This window comes from Bremia lactucae (assembly GCF_004359215.1).
Source record: "Bremia lactucae strain SF5 chromosome Unknown BlacSF5_NotPlaced_200_SHOA01000120.1_2678225bp, whole genome shotgun sequence".
In the NCBI taxonomy this organism is placed as follows: Eukaryota; Oomycota; class Peronosporomycetes; order Peronosporales; family Peronosporaceae; genus Bremia; species Bremia lactucae.
In genome coordinates, this window is record NW_027152213.1 from 536,309 (window position 1) to 547,085 (window position 10,777).

Below are 10,777 nucleotides of genomic sequence, written 5' to 3' on the forward strand. Positions count from 1 at the left end.
GTAACTCTCTTTGATTACTTCTACAGCTGATTAGTCTGCGGAATAAAATAGACATAATGGTCTATACCTATTTATGGATAAGAATTTAGGAAATTACTATTTAAAGTAATTTCCTCCAAATATTATCTACCTTTTGGATAATATTAATTAACAATCTTTTATTGTTAATTTCATGTAACGATACACCCCGTTACAGGTATGGTGATGATCAAGTGGCAAGTATTTCCTAATAAACCAATTCCATGAAGTTTGCGTGACTCAACACTGAAAAAACGGCACTGATTTCTCTCGATATATCAAATTAGCATATATGCATTTTTTGAAGTAAAAACAAAACTACAGAGAATCGTCATTACCGATACAAAACTCTGCTAATTGGTATTCCTGTAAAATGTAGTTGTATGGTAGATCTGGTCCATAATAGGTAAGCCCACCACAACCATGGGAATCAAGGGACTGATGAAGCTGCTACAGGAGGAGGCTCCGTCATGCATCAAGGAGGTTGAAAAGATGTCGGCACTGGCAGGACATGCTGTGGCCATCGACGCCAGTATGGCTCTGTACCAGTTCCTAATTGCCATCCGCTCGGCCGACGGTGCTGGCCCCTCTCAGGCATTGACTAATGCCGATGGAGAGGTGACGTCTCACCTTCAAGGCATGTTTACTCGAACAATCCGCATGATGGAAAACGGTTTAAAGCCTGTCTATATTTTTGACGGAAAACCGCCCGTTATGAAGAGCGGTGAATTGGCCAAACGCAGTGACCGTCGCCAGGAGGCACAGAAGGCACTTGAGGAAGCCACGGAAAAGGGAAGTATTGAGGAAATTGACCGCTTTAATAAGCGATTGATGCGTGCCACGCCACAGCATAACGCAGACTGCAAGGAGCTGCTACAATTGATGGGTGTGCCACATATTACAGCTCCGTGCGAAGCTGAAGCCTCTTGTGCTGAACTCGCTAAATATGGACGAGTGTATGCTGTCGGCACAGAAGATATGGATGCTTTGACTTTTGGTGTACCAGTGCTGTATCGTCGTCTGACTGTGTCTGCTGCAAAGAAAATCCCTATTTTAGAGATACGTCTGGAGCAAGCGCTCCAGGAGCTGCAATTGACTCACGAGCAATTTGTGGATCTGTGCATCTTATGCGGATGCGATTACTGCGACTCGATTCGAGGAGTCGGTCCGAAGAAAGCTTATGTAGGTATTAAAGAGCACAAGAACATAGAGAACTTTATCGAGGTCTTGCAGACGAATAAGAGCAAGGGAATAATTATTCCTGACGAATGGTTGGGAGAAAATCCTATCTACAAGAACGCGCGCGAGATGTTTATGCAGCCTGAAGTTGTCAATTCCAAGGATGCAGAGATAAAATGGCGCGACCCACAGGAGATCGAGCTTCTCGACTTTTTGGTCAAAAAGCATGGCTTTCAAGAGGACCGGGTGCTCTCAGCCATCACACGTCTTAAAAAGTCAAAAAGTACGCAGTCACAGAAGCGACTTGATAGTTTCTTTACGGTGCTGCCAAAAACTGAAGCGATTCCTAAGAAGCGCAAAGTTTCGTCTACTGTAAAGAAGTCGGCAATCATTAAGAAGGGGAAAAAATAGGCATGTCAGATGACTATGTTGTCTAGATCATAGGTACCTCGATATTTGAGTTACAATGCATTATCTGGGACCACATGAACCCTGGACACTATTACTACTACAACTTTATCAGCTATTAAATACTATATGCATGGCTTAGCAGTCGAGAATGAAGCATGTATTTTCCCCCGACAGTCAGCGATTTCGTTGCTTGCAATGTGTTGCAAGCCAAACGAGCCCATGGCAAAGCATTGAGAGCACGAAGGCCACATCGGAGCGAGAGGATTCTTCTGCCTCCTCATGCAAAAAGCAAAAAAGCTCCACAGCATACTTTGAAAGCGCGGGTATTTCGTAAACAACTGCAAGCTGCTGATTGAAAGCACGAGCGCGTTCAACTCGCTCCCTTTCACTGCGTACAGATCCGCTTTTTTTGGTCACGAAGCGTCTGTACGCGAAGCGGTGTTATACTTTTTGCTTCTTTGCAAACTGCTTTCATGAATTGATCGCCATCGATACATGCACTTTCCGCGACTTTAATAGAGGAGAGCACTTCATGAAAATCAGCAAGAGCCAGCAAGTCCAACTCCAATTGCCGCAAATGAGCAATAACTACTGAAAAAACAAAGGTTGAACCCTCGATGAAAATGCAGTCGATGATACGAAACACTGTTTCGCTAGGAAAGGTCGTCGTAAACATACACAGGAGCCACTGCGAGCCCAAGAGCTCCAAAGGCAGACCGACTTGCGATGCAAATTGGTCCAGCTGTGGTAGCTCTTCCGCAATCAATTGTTTTAACACCAACATGTCCCTCTGGATACCACTCATCGTCGAGGAATAATACCCCGGATACAAATCTTCGCAAAAAACACTCAAAAGCCAAAAAACACTTTCTTCATCCGCCATTAGCATTAAAAACGCGACAATAAAATTTAATCCCTGGCAGTATCCGACAGTCGGATTGTGTAATGAGTAAGCAAATAAAATTCGACGCAGTTGATCGCGACCCGAGATGGAGCATATTGTTGTTCCAGAATGTCCAAATGTGCGACTAATATCCAGCTCAATCTGGCCAAACGTCTCCGTTTCCATAGTCGTTACTCTCTTCAAAAGGTCGGTATAATAATGTGGGCCTGCGGTTGTTTGCTTTTCACTCGCTCCGGAAAGGCTCATGTATGCACGTTCTCGCAAGTGACGCGGAATTCCGGCTCGAGTAAGTTGCATCAAAAACGCTTTTTCTGCAGTGTCGACTTTTTTATAAGAGCAGCGCCGCAAGCGCTCAGAAAACTGTACGTTGTAGAGTTTTGTCCAGTCTTCAACGCGTCTCTCTTCTCGACAATCTTGATACGAGCGCAAGTGGACCCAATCTTTGCGGGCAGAATCGGGTAAAGTAAATCCGTAAAAGTCTCGCATAGGTTTTGCAATTGAATGACTAACATACTTTTCAAATAGCATCGTTCGGTCCTGCACCGTAAGCAACCTTTTAGCGCGTTCGGAACAAATGGTGCGAATCCGCACTTCTCCTGTTCTTGTGCCACCAAGTGTGTACCAAGAGTCAGTCACATATCTTGACGACTTGCACAAGAAATTTAGATTAATTTCTACCACGCCCAACGTCTCGTCCTCTATTATACCAACAGTTTTCGTCGAATGATCCTCAACAGTTGACCAGACATCATCTTCACCAACGACCTCGTCAGCATCCTCGTCATCTTCCTCTGAAAGCGTGATGACATCGTCACTGTCGCTATCATGTACTCCTTTTACTCCAGTTCCATGAATTTTCGACTTGATTAACTCCTTCCCACAGTATTCGGCTTCATTCTTGACTTGCATGTCTTTCTCGGTTGCCAGCATATCGCTGTTTGCTGGAAACATATCGAAAAAAAAATTCTTTTCGCTATATAACTGCACTTTCAATCGCAAATTTGTTGGTTTCGTAGGCACAATAAGTTCGGTCACATAGCCCCACGTAGGGCAGTTCGAAGCAGCCACAGTAGAAGATCGGAAGCGGGGCGACCTAGCAAGCCGCAAGCGTCCACGCGTCTTGTTAGGCTTTACATCGCAGAGCTCCACGACACAGTAGACGTCTACGGACTCGGGGCTTTCAAGATTACGAGCACACACGACCTCCACACACAGTCGCTTCCTTTCCATTGGGTTGCAGGATAGAAAGAGGCAATAGATTTAAAAACACGGATGCTATAAAAGTCTATGCAAAGCAATCAAAGGCAAAAACGTACGGATGGCGCATGGCGACTACAGCCGCTGATATGAGGCTCGAGTACGAGATGCGAAGGAAAGCGTTATGGTGAATGTACTGATAGACGCAACCTCTTCAAGGTGCGACCTGGCGTCTGATTTGGGCATTAGATGCCAGTTAGCGCTACTATCAGATGAGCCACACATGGCAGAGACATCAGTGTATAAAAATGCCCCCTTTTTAAAACCATCGATAACGGATGAAGAAAGGAATGTTACGTGCGTTGCAACGCATACGTGTTGGTTGGTAATTTATCCGCGTCTTTCCAGAACGAATTGCGTTTTATGGTAGGAAACGAATAAATTCGTGGGGTTGAAACAAAAGGTGATCTGACTGGATTCATTAGGCGGAAGCGGTGGGATCTTCGTGCTCAACGGCGATGGAAGCACAGGGCGTTTCGATGACGCAAGTGGCCGAACACACGGCGGGCGCTGTAGTGCCGATGTAACTAATTCACTGAAGACGTGGTGAATGTAAAGAAAGCAACATGGATAAGCTTGAAATAATTATTCAGTCAATGAAAAATTGGCGTCACTAATGAAGTTATTTACGCTAAATGTTCGGCAGCTTCACGCTCATCCCGCCTGCGGTCCATCGCAATAGCGTTGCGATTGTAGTATCCTCACCCAACGCTGATGCAATCCTCCGCTGAAGTAACGCCGAAGTCTTTTCGTATTTAGAGGCTACAGTTGCTTGCGCTTTTACCAACCTCTTATCGGAATAGCGAGTAAACACATCCGCCAGAAGTCGCGTTTGCAGCAGCACATTCTTACTTTTTAGACTTGTGCCAATGGCTTTCGTAAGCATTTCTTCCCCTCGCTCAACTTCGCCAAGAGCTACCAGTTGAGGTCCAAACAGCGCCATTATTTCGGATGTAGTATTACAGCACGACACACTAACGTTCATGTGCTGAAGGGCTTCGTGGAGAAGCGTCAGAGTCTTTGGACGGAGAGTCTCCAAAACAGCATGATCTGTGAAGCGTTTCGCAGAACTCTCTGACAGCCCTTCTGTCGCCCATATCCACTTGGCCAAGGCAAGGTTGTACTATTAAGAACAAGTTGATTTGAAAAGGATAGGATGAATTCACGCCTTAAGATGAAAGGCCATACCTTTGCTCGCAATTCGACACTGCAGCACTGATTAATTTGGTACCGCAAGCCGTCTGATTTTAAAACACGAGCAGCCCATTCTAAAAGTATGCGGCTTGGATATATCTGCTTCACCTGAATTTCCGCTCCAACAACCTTGTCTACTGGACATGCATTTAGAGCCACGCCGCAGCAATACACCGTCACTTCAAGCACATTGATCCACACGGATACATAGGAATCCGGATACAGATCTCCATCGCTCGGAAGAGCAGGCAGCACCTTGTCTACGACGTAGTTTAGATGAGCACAGGCGTCTTTTACTTTTCCAATCGCTGTTGCGTACTGCAAATGTAAAAATTGCATTTATTTAGGCATGACCACGATATTTAATTTCAACATTGTTGAGGCAAAACGCACAATATAGGCACGGTACCTTTGCAATAAGCGTATGGCAGCGCGCGAGATGGAAGCGATAGAAGATGGTGCGCTCTAAGTCCGGCTTAAATGTCGCGAATAACGTAACGATCTGCATAATGCTTGCTCCCATGTCTGCATATCGGCACTGTAAGCACAGTAGCTCACAATATAGATAAGACATATCAAATAAGATCGCTATGAGCATCAGTCGAATTGCCGAGTACTGGGCGTATGTATGCAAGTTGACTTGAGCTAAGTGGATAGCATTCATGGCGAGGTCAATTCCCTGCTTGGGATCTGAGTGTGCGACGACGGTCGCTCGGATTGATTCCAACATTGTGTGGCGGTATGCTTCCGTAAGAGTGTCACACGGCTTGTGACCAGCAATTCCTGAGCCACGGAGAAAGACTTGAATTTGATCCAGTAATGGCGCCACTTTTGTATGTTTGCCAGTCCTAAAAAACACAAAAGATGATTAGAGGACATCAAGACTTTAAATCGAAGGCATTTAATCGAGCGATAATAATTTACCGTAAGAAGTAGAAGCCAGTGACAATTAGGTGATGAATATAAAATTCTCGTGAAACTGGGTGCTCCAGTGCCACTTTGTCGAAAAAATCTCTACCAAATTCGACCAATTGCTGCATGTCGGTAACACTACCAGGTCGCAAAGACGAGATTGCAGTGTGGCAAGTCGCTTCCACAAGCCACAACTGTTAAAAATCAGTATAAAGCGTCACATTTACAAGTTGCCAGTCAGCATAGCCAAGTATTGAGCGCCTTAAACAGCTTATATCCTACCAGAAACCCTTTGTCAACGACACTAGGCAGCGCATTTCGAATATACCTCAAGTTATTCGCAAAGTTGCAGCTGTCGCTTCCGTCCTTAGAGTATTTAGACATAAAAGTTGTAGCGTGCATTTTCACCAAGCAAGCTTTCAGTTTGACACTAAAATATGATCGAAAATCGGCAAAAAGCTGAGATTTCGCCTTTTCAGCTATTGCACAGCACTTGAGACCATCACACAAAATCTCCAGTATCCGCCGATCCTTCAATGACCTCTTGGCCTTCACCTGTTGCTGCAGCAAGAACTTAGCCTTAATTAAACGCAGCTCAGTGTCAGCCTGCAACAAGCGCATAACTGTTAATTCTGCAGTACTCGCAATGACTATTTTAGTAAAAGCTTACACTGCAAGATATTCCTCGCACAATGGCAGACTCAGCGGAATGGATGCATTTCTCCGTCTGCGTCACTCGGCGCATCCACAGATCTCGATCATCCGCCTTTTTACTGTTGCTACAAGCTACAATGCTGATCTCTGCTAGAAGAACATTCGCTTGCAGCAGAATGCCTTGCTCGTCGGGAGTGCGAGTGCTACATTCAACAGCGCAAAGAGGCTAAGCCGACAATCTGTCACACCATGTACAAGTGATTACACCAGAATAAACTGCATTTACGTACATAAAGACATTGTGCCGTTTGCATTGTTAATTTATTCTGTGCCAATAGACATGCCAAGACCCACAGCTGTCGCACGTCCTCGACAAGCAATTCCGCACTTGGCGCTTCACTCACCGTCATTTTCAACTTGGCAATGTCACTAATGCACTCGAGAAATAGTGACAGTATTCTAAAACAGCAATGCAACTACCGTGGGTACCACTGCTCCAGGACAACGGCGCTGGGTCAGGAAGCGCGGAGTGGAGCGTAAGCGCAGCCTTTCTTGTCGACAGCATTTTATATGCACTGGTGGGAGGAGCAGCAGGTGTCCAGCTTGTGCGTAACTGCTGTCATCATCGCCCTTGGACCGTACAAAAGATGATTCATCTGCTCATGTTTGTCGCAACTCTCGGTGAGCTTCTTTAGCAATTCGTTACGCAATACATTGTAATAATTACTTTTTCGCAGTGCGCGCAATTTTTTTGGCGATGGTTGCCTCCGACTGGTGCGACGTGCTGAGTGGAAAAGTCAGCACAGCGATATGTTCAACGGGAGAGCGAGACCTGTTCTATATCTCAGACCAAGTTCCAATCTTGGCATTTTTCGCGATCTATGCGCTGCTAGTGCAGTTCTGGGCAGAGGTGTACTACAACGCAGTGGACAAGCTATCGACGCTAGCAAACGTAATCAAACCTTCAATTCGATGCTTCATTGCGGTACGTTATTCGCTTTTGTGGTATACAAAGGCATCAACAGAACCAATCAGCTTGTAATGCTGAATAATCACTGTAATGCAGATCGTGCTAATCGTCCAAGGACTGTACTGGGTGTTCTATGCGTCCGTTTGGCGTAATGAGCGTACGCGGAAAACTTCTTTGAAGCTACATAACGACCATAATGCATTTAATGTGTGTATTGCAGGTGCCTTTTTCACCAGGTCGCAATCAATTTTAAACATGGAGCTGTACCTGATAATCGCATCCGGATTCATTTATTTCGGAAGGAAAGCTTACATTGAACTGCGGTACGCTGAATAGTCGGTAGCTTTTATAAGTGGAACTGATGCTGCAAGTACATGCTTCTTGCAGATCTGTGCCTGTGGAACTTGAAATTCGGTCAAGGAAGCTCAAAGAGCTTGCGGCTATGACGATTGTCGGCACATCGTGCTTTATGACGCGCTGCGGGTTGCAAATCTATCTGTCGACTGAGAAGAGGCAGCTACATGACCGCAGCACTTGGTTTGTCGTCGTAGTGTACTACGCTGTCTTAGAAATTGTGCCTGCCCTATCAGTATTGTATTTTAATCGCCGGCTTCCGCCGCGCCAAAAACTTGCAAGTCCGATTCGTGGTCCGATTCGTGGTGGCAGACTTTTCTTCGGCCAAGGAATGGGTGTCATTAGTGCATACGATGAGGAGGATTCATTACGGAAGAGTTTGCTTCGCTGATAGGAATGAGAATAATAAAATGTGATTGCATAAGTCGGGGCCAAAACCAAGTGACCATTAGCACCTTTTACGCCTTTTAGTCTTAGAATTTTGAGCGAACCTCAATGTGACATATTCGCGCGGTACGCATCTTTCCGGTGAATGTACACTGTTTCCTTGCAAAGTGGTAAAATGGTCGTTGTGTCTAATTTTCTTCCGAATTATTGCTCGCCCGATACTTCGATCAGCAGCTCTAGCATGCGGTCATTTTCCTCACGAGATCCAATTGTAGCTCGGAGACAGTCAGTAAGCAAGTGCTGGCTGCCGCGATAGCGAATTACAATGCCACGATTCGCCATTTGCCGGTAAATAGTCAGCGCGTGTGGGATCTGGTTTCAGTAAACGTAAATGCGATAAAAAGTGGGAATGTTAATGCGCAAGTCGAAATGTCGGACCAGATATGATCGGTTCTTACCTGGAAAAGCACAAAATTGGAGTCGGAAGCGTAGATGCGACGCACAAAAGATAGCTTTTGTAGCTCCTTGATCACTCTAACTTTTTCCTGATAACATAACGTCAAAGATTTTCCTAGTATCATTCATAATATAGTTTTCCACGCACCTCTTTTATCAGATCCACATTTCTGCGCAGCTTGTTGAGGTTTAAAAATGCCTTGCGGGCGACATCGGACGTTAGCTTGCTAATGTTGTACGGAGCCTTTACATTGTTAAGCACACGAATAAGCTTCGCGTCACCAAAGGCAATGCCGAGTCGAATACCAGCAAGTCCAAAGCTCTTTGACAGTGTTTGAAGCACAATTAGCCTCTTGTGCTTATTCACGAGTGTACATAGACTGGCGTTCTCCGCAAAATCAATGTAAGCCTCATCAACCACAACAAAGCCTTTGTACTTCTGCATAGATATATGCAAACGGAAGCAAATCTGCTTAAGTAATGAGTCTCCACCAAGTTTTTAAGTCTACTAATGACCTTCGAATTGAGAATCATTAATACGTCTTTTAAGCGCAGTAAGTTCGCCGTTGGATTTCCAGGGCTGCAAAGAAATATCACTTTCGTATTTGCATCAGCAGCGCTTAGGATCTAAGAATGTCATCGAAGTGTTAAGAAACCTCCATCTATAAGACCGTATGGCATACGGACTTTATTCGGGTCAATCTGGAACGATGCCAACGGTAGATCCGGCTTCAGTCCTTGCATATTTTCTGATAGGGACTCGACTTGCAACGGCACCGAAACAATACCAACATCGTGAATATTGGCGCACACGCTGTACATGCCGTAGGTAGGGGGCGTGATTAGAATCTTATCCACACGAGGTGTGCAAGCCACCCGGATAATCAGGTCGATAGCTTCATCGCTTCCGACACCCAAAAACGTATTTTCCTGACTAATCTTTTCAGTTGTATTCTGGTTTCTACGATAGAATTGGCACCATCATTTATTACCATAAAGTCAGCGATTGCACAAGCCGAAAGACTAGAGCCTCAGCCAACCGACCTTAAGTCAGTGATAAGACTCTTCAGCTCAAGCTGGCGCGGACACGGGTAGCGCTCAAGGTTCATGGCTTCAAGCTGTTCATGGCCTTCCAGCGGTGGGCCTAAACTATTCTCATTCGCATCCAACAGAATGCCTGCATGCAAAGAAAATAAAGTAAGTCTCATTTTATCATATCCTTCTTTTGAATTTACCTTGATCGTAATCGTCGCGTGCGCAACGGTAGGGGGTGAGCGCCAGAATGTTGGGACGAATTAGACGTTCAATTTCGTCTAAATTCTCAGCGGTATCATTTTCTAATTCGAGGCGTAAGGCAGAATGCTGCACTTTCCCAAGTAAATACCCGACGCCTAGACCAGCGGTCACACCCAGCGCTATCGCACTCTGTTTGTCCATTGTCACCACGATAATTTTGACAGGATTGCAAAAAATATGTGATCACCAAATTTGTGTGGTTTGGGTTGCAGAAAATTAATTAGTGTATATTTCAACGCAACAAAAATCTTCGTTGAGCAAATTTTATTAGTAATCAACAGTAATTAAAGCGTCTTGGGCAAGAACCAACGAACACCGCTTAATCGTGTTGAAAGGCCGCGACTGTTCGTATAAAAGGTGCGACTGTTCGTGTGATAGGTGCGACTGTTCATGTGAAGTTGAAGGCATGCGACTCTCGGAACAGGTGGAGCACCTTATGGGCCTACATGAAAGATCGGTGGTAACGGACGATAACGGACGGTAACGGACAAGAAAGGTAACCAAAGATAATAAGCTCCAAATACATTTAGTTTCTCATTTACCTTCCAGACTAAACAGGTTATGAGCCCAAACCCCCCGGAAGACCCTCCAGCAGCTCCGCTAGGTGCTCTCGGCCCGCATGCGGTCGATGAGACGACAAGCGACAGCGCGGACATCTCTCAAGCGAGAGAACGCGGGACCTCCGAGCACGGTGCAGATCGTCTGGATAGACTTGAGGGACTCATCGGGAACCTGATGCGCGAATTGGCACGGGAACGCGCAGAGCGGGCCCAGCAGCCTCCTGC

General features: G+C 45.5%; 4 protein-coding genes across 4 annotated transcripts; 2 read left to right on the forward strand and 2 right to left on the reverse strand.

Moving 5' to 3' along the window:
- Positions 1–441: 441 nt before the first annotated feature.
- CCR75_008419 (uncharacterized protein) lies at positions 442–1,608 on the forward strand (the record flags this gene model as incomplete). Its single annotated transcript, XM_067966471.1, has 1 exon — positions 442–1,608. The coding sequence occupies one exon, from the start codon at positions 442–444 to the stop codon at positions 1,606–1,608; it is 1,167 nt and encodes a 388-aa protein (XP_067814759.1).
- A 2,792-nt stretch (positions 1,609–4,400) lies between these two features.
- Positions 4,401–6,939, reverse strand: CCR75_008418 (uncharacterized protein; the record flags this gene model as incomplete). Its single annotated transcript, XM_067966470.1, has 7 exons — positions 4,401–4,892; positions 4,958–5,281; positions 5,373–5,811; positions 5,888–6,069; positions 6,158–6,481; positions 6,567–6,755; positions 6,820–6,939. The coding sequence occupies 7 exons, from the start codon at positions 6,937–6,939 to the stop codon at positions 4,401–4,403; spliced, it is 2,070 nt and encodes a 689-aa protein (XP_067814758.1).
- A 60-nt stretch (positions 6,940–6,999) lies between these two features.
- Positions 7,000–8,244, forward strand: CCR75_008417 (uncharacterized protein; the record flags this gene model as incomplete). The annotated part of the gene is made up of 5 exons (XM_067966469.1): positions 7,000–7,210; positions 7,267–7,514; positions 7,596–7,656; positions 7,720–7,822; positions 7,887–8,244. 5 exons carry the CDS (start codon positions 7,000–7,002, stop codon positions 8,242–8,244), a joined length of 981 nt encoding a protein of 326 aa, XP_067814757.1.
- On the reverse strand, positions 7,018–10,228 carry CCR75_008416 (uncharacterized protein). Its single transcript, XM_067966468.1, has 9 exons — positions 9,932–10,228; positions 9,741–9,873; positions 9,384–9,657; positions 9,213–9,323; positions 8,845–9,135; positions 8,699–8,785; positions 7,720–8,612; positions 7,274–7,656; positions 7,018–7,218 (listed from the first exon to the last, which is right to left on the reverse strand). Exons 1-7 carry the CDS (start codon positions 10,131–10,133, stop codon positions 8,445–8,447), a joined length of 1,266 nt encoding a protein of 421 aa, XP_067814756.1. The 5' UTR covers positions 10,134–10,228; the 3' UTR covers positions 7,018–7,218; positions 7,274–7,656; positions 7,720–8,444.
- Between the last annotated feature and the right edge of the window lie 549 nt (positions 10,229–10,777).

Coding starts and splice junctions, on each gene's coding strand:
- CCR75_008416 (XM_067966468.1), bottom strand. CDS start 10,133: ATGGACAAACAGAGTGCGATAGCGCTGGGTGTGACCGCTGGTCTAGGC. Junction 9,874..9,931: donor ACGCGACGATTACGATCAAG/GTAAATTCAAAA, acceptor CTTTGCATGCAG/GCATTCTGTTGGATGCGAAT. Junction 9,658..9,740: donor AGTCTTATCACTGACTTAAG/GTCGGTTGGCTG, acceptor ATTCTATCGTAG/AAACCAGAATACAACTGAAA.